General features: G+C 42.1%; 1 protein-coding gene across 1 annotated transcript in view; it reads right to left on the bottom strand.

Annotated features, from left to right (window-relative positions):
- rbp5 (retinol binding protein 1a, cellular) overlaps positions 1-2,500 on the bottom strand; it is an 11,554-nt gene that overhangs the window by 1,955 nt on the left and 7,099 nt on the right. The window contains exon 3 of the mRNA XM_072461339.1: positions 2,073-2,174. Coding sequence (XP_072317440.1) covers positions 2,073-2,174 — 102 coding nt within the window. The remainder of the gene's footprint in view (positions 1-2,072; positions 2,175-2,500) is intronic.

Below are 2,500 nucleotides of genomic sequence, written 5' to 3'. Positions count from 1 at the left end.
GTGTGTGAGTTTGTGGAAGTTTGTCATTTTTATCAATGAGATCCGGGTCAGAACGACTCCCCCTCATGTTGTTGATACGCCCTTTGACCCAATAATCCATCTCCCTCCCCCGCTTTCACAATCTCTCCCCCCTCCACCCCTCCACCTCCCGCTCTCTCCATCCTCCAACTCACCACGGCGACAACTAATGAACCTTTTCAAATTAAACCGGCTCATTTTTAGTTCAATTGTAAGAAATGTGACGATTTTAGAAGCAAAATTAATCCCATTCTGCTCAGCTTTTCCTCAAAAACGTAAACCTAAACGTAAAGCGCTGTTTAAACTCGCTGTTTACGTCAAATCGATCATTCAGAAAATTATTTTTTTATAAAGCGGGACACGTACTGAGGATCCGTAATGTGTTAAGAAAAGTTAGGATTTTATTGTCGTTAATGATCGCGAACAACCGTTAAATTCAATCAATCAATAAACCGTTATTTATAGAGCTCTTTACGACACTCAAAGTGACCAAAGTGATTCACAATAAAAATCAATGCAATACAAAAAAAACATTCTGTACAAAATAAACATTACAGAGCGTTAAAACCCAGTCAATTGTCACGTTCTTTCTCACGACCGTCGCGTACACAATCGTGACATTCCGACTCACTACCTCTCCTCTCCTCATCTCTTATTACTCCCTCTCTCCCCCTTCACTTTGTGCACCCTCCAAACCCTCTCGAGGCCGATCCTTTATGGCATTTCTGCGTTTCTTCCGCTCGCATTTAGGCCCGTCGCCGACAATGAGCGGCTTTGTCCGACGAAGGTTTTACTAATCCAGCGCGAGGGGTTTAAAAAGGTTCACGTCTTAATCAAAAGAAGGGGCTTATTTACTCACAACACCAGCAGGAGAAAGTTACAGAGGGATTTACAGCCTGCACAGCAACACGTGAGCGGAGAAGGGCGACGGGAACTCGCTGTAAAAGATGCAGATTCTACCCCGAAGCCACACGACTGTTAAAGGGCCTATGACAGGGTTTTAAGATTCACTCATTTTGACTTGATTTGGTGTATTTGTACCCGTCGTAAATATAAATGATAGTTTTATACCAATCGAGGAGGTATTTGAGGAGAAAAGTTGAAAAATCTGTACAGGAAGTGACATCACAGTAGGTACGCTCATTCCAGTCAAATTTGATTCATACTTTACACAAAATAAACTACTTTTTGGAAATTCTAAACATAATTCAATGGAATAAAAAGTGCTCTTGTATATTTTCTTTTGTCAAATTGAAAAAGTGACATTAGCTGAGTGTTTGCTGGGTAATTTCCTAGTGTGATGTCATCAGTTACAAACAGGAAGTGGAATTATAAACCTAAAAAATGAGCTATTCTGGGAGAACATTTTTAGCATTTCTAGCCACATTTCAAATATAAAAAACTGAACTGCATTTTAGTTCAATGCGTGAGCGGTCACTTTAAAGACTCTTCATGTGTGTTTTTATTACTTTGCACCACATGTTGCACCGCGACAAACCTGAATCACGTCCTTCACAGTAAACAACACGAAACTTGATGTTGTTTACGTCATATTACCACTTAATCCATCCAATTCTACAAACAAGTTACAAAATAGTCTGACTTTGACTTCATATTTCAGACTTTCCTTTCATGTTAAAAGCTCTTGGAAGCGTTTTTGAAAATGGTTCACCCCGAATCGACTGGTCAAGATTTATTTCCCTATTTGCAGTTTTATTTTGTTATTTCAAGCTATAAAACGTCACATAACTTAACATAGTTTATTTCAATCTGGGTACAGCTCGTCAAATCTGATGTCTTTATCAGATGGGACAACTGTGGCGTGACACGGGGCAGATGGGGAGGAGAGACATTCGGCAGATGGCATGACTAGACCACGTACGGACCAACGAGGCTCTGAACGCCCAAGACAATTGCAAAACATCAAGAGAAGCTCAAACTGAACGGGGAAAGAGTCGATCGTGGTCTTCTCGCTTTTCAAGGCGGGATTTAAAAGTGGACGACTGCAGACTGAAACCCAGGGGGACATTTTGAGTGTAAGGCGTGTTCCTCACCAGGTGCAGGGCGTCTCCCTGGAGCCAGTGCGTCCAGCCGCGGCCCTCCTTCTCCCCTCGCTGCACACACACCAGCCGGTCGCCCTCCCAGCTCACCGTGGTCTGTAACGCCACACAAACGCACACACGTGGACTTTATTCACGGCATCTGTGAGTCGAACCAGCCCGGAATGTTCCACAGCACGGCATTAAACGCATCTGGCATTTCTTACGGTTTTATTGCGCAAAAGAATCCCAGAAAAACACTTATTTTTACATTATTACATTACATTATTGTGAGCTGGCTCGCCTCTGCATAGATCTGACCTGTAATTTGCCTCCACGGCGATTGGTTTAATGCCATACTGTGAAACATTACGAGCGAAGCAGTAACACCATCAAGTTTTATATATATTTTACTGAATGTTTAGTTGAACTTTCATACAATT

This window comes from Eucyclogobius newberryi, unplaced genomic scaffold, assembly GCF_026437365.1.
Source record: "Eucyclogobius newberryi isolate DKJ021-1_F unplaced genomic scaffold, fEucNew1.0.hap1 SCAF_3, whole genome shotgun sequence".
Lineage (NCBI taxonomy): Eukaryota > Metazoa > Chordata > Actinopteri > Gobiiformes > Gobiidae > Eucyclogobius > Eucyclogobius newberryi.
The sequence above is the reverse complement of the archived record's forward strand: the minus strand, read 5'-3'. Positions and strand labels throughout refer to the sequence as shown.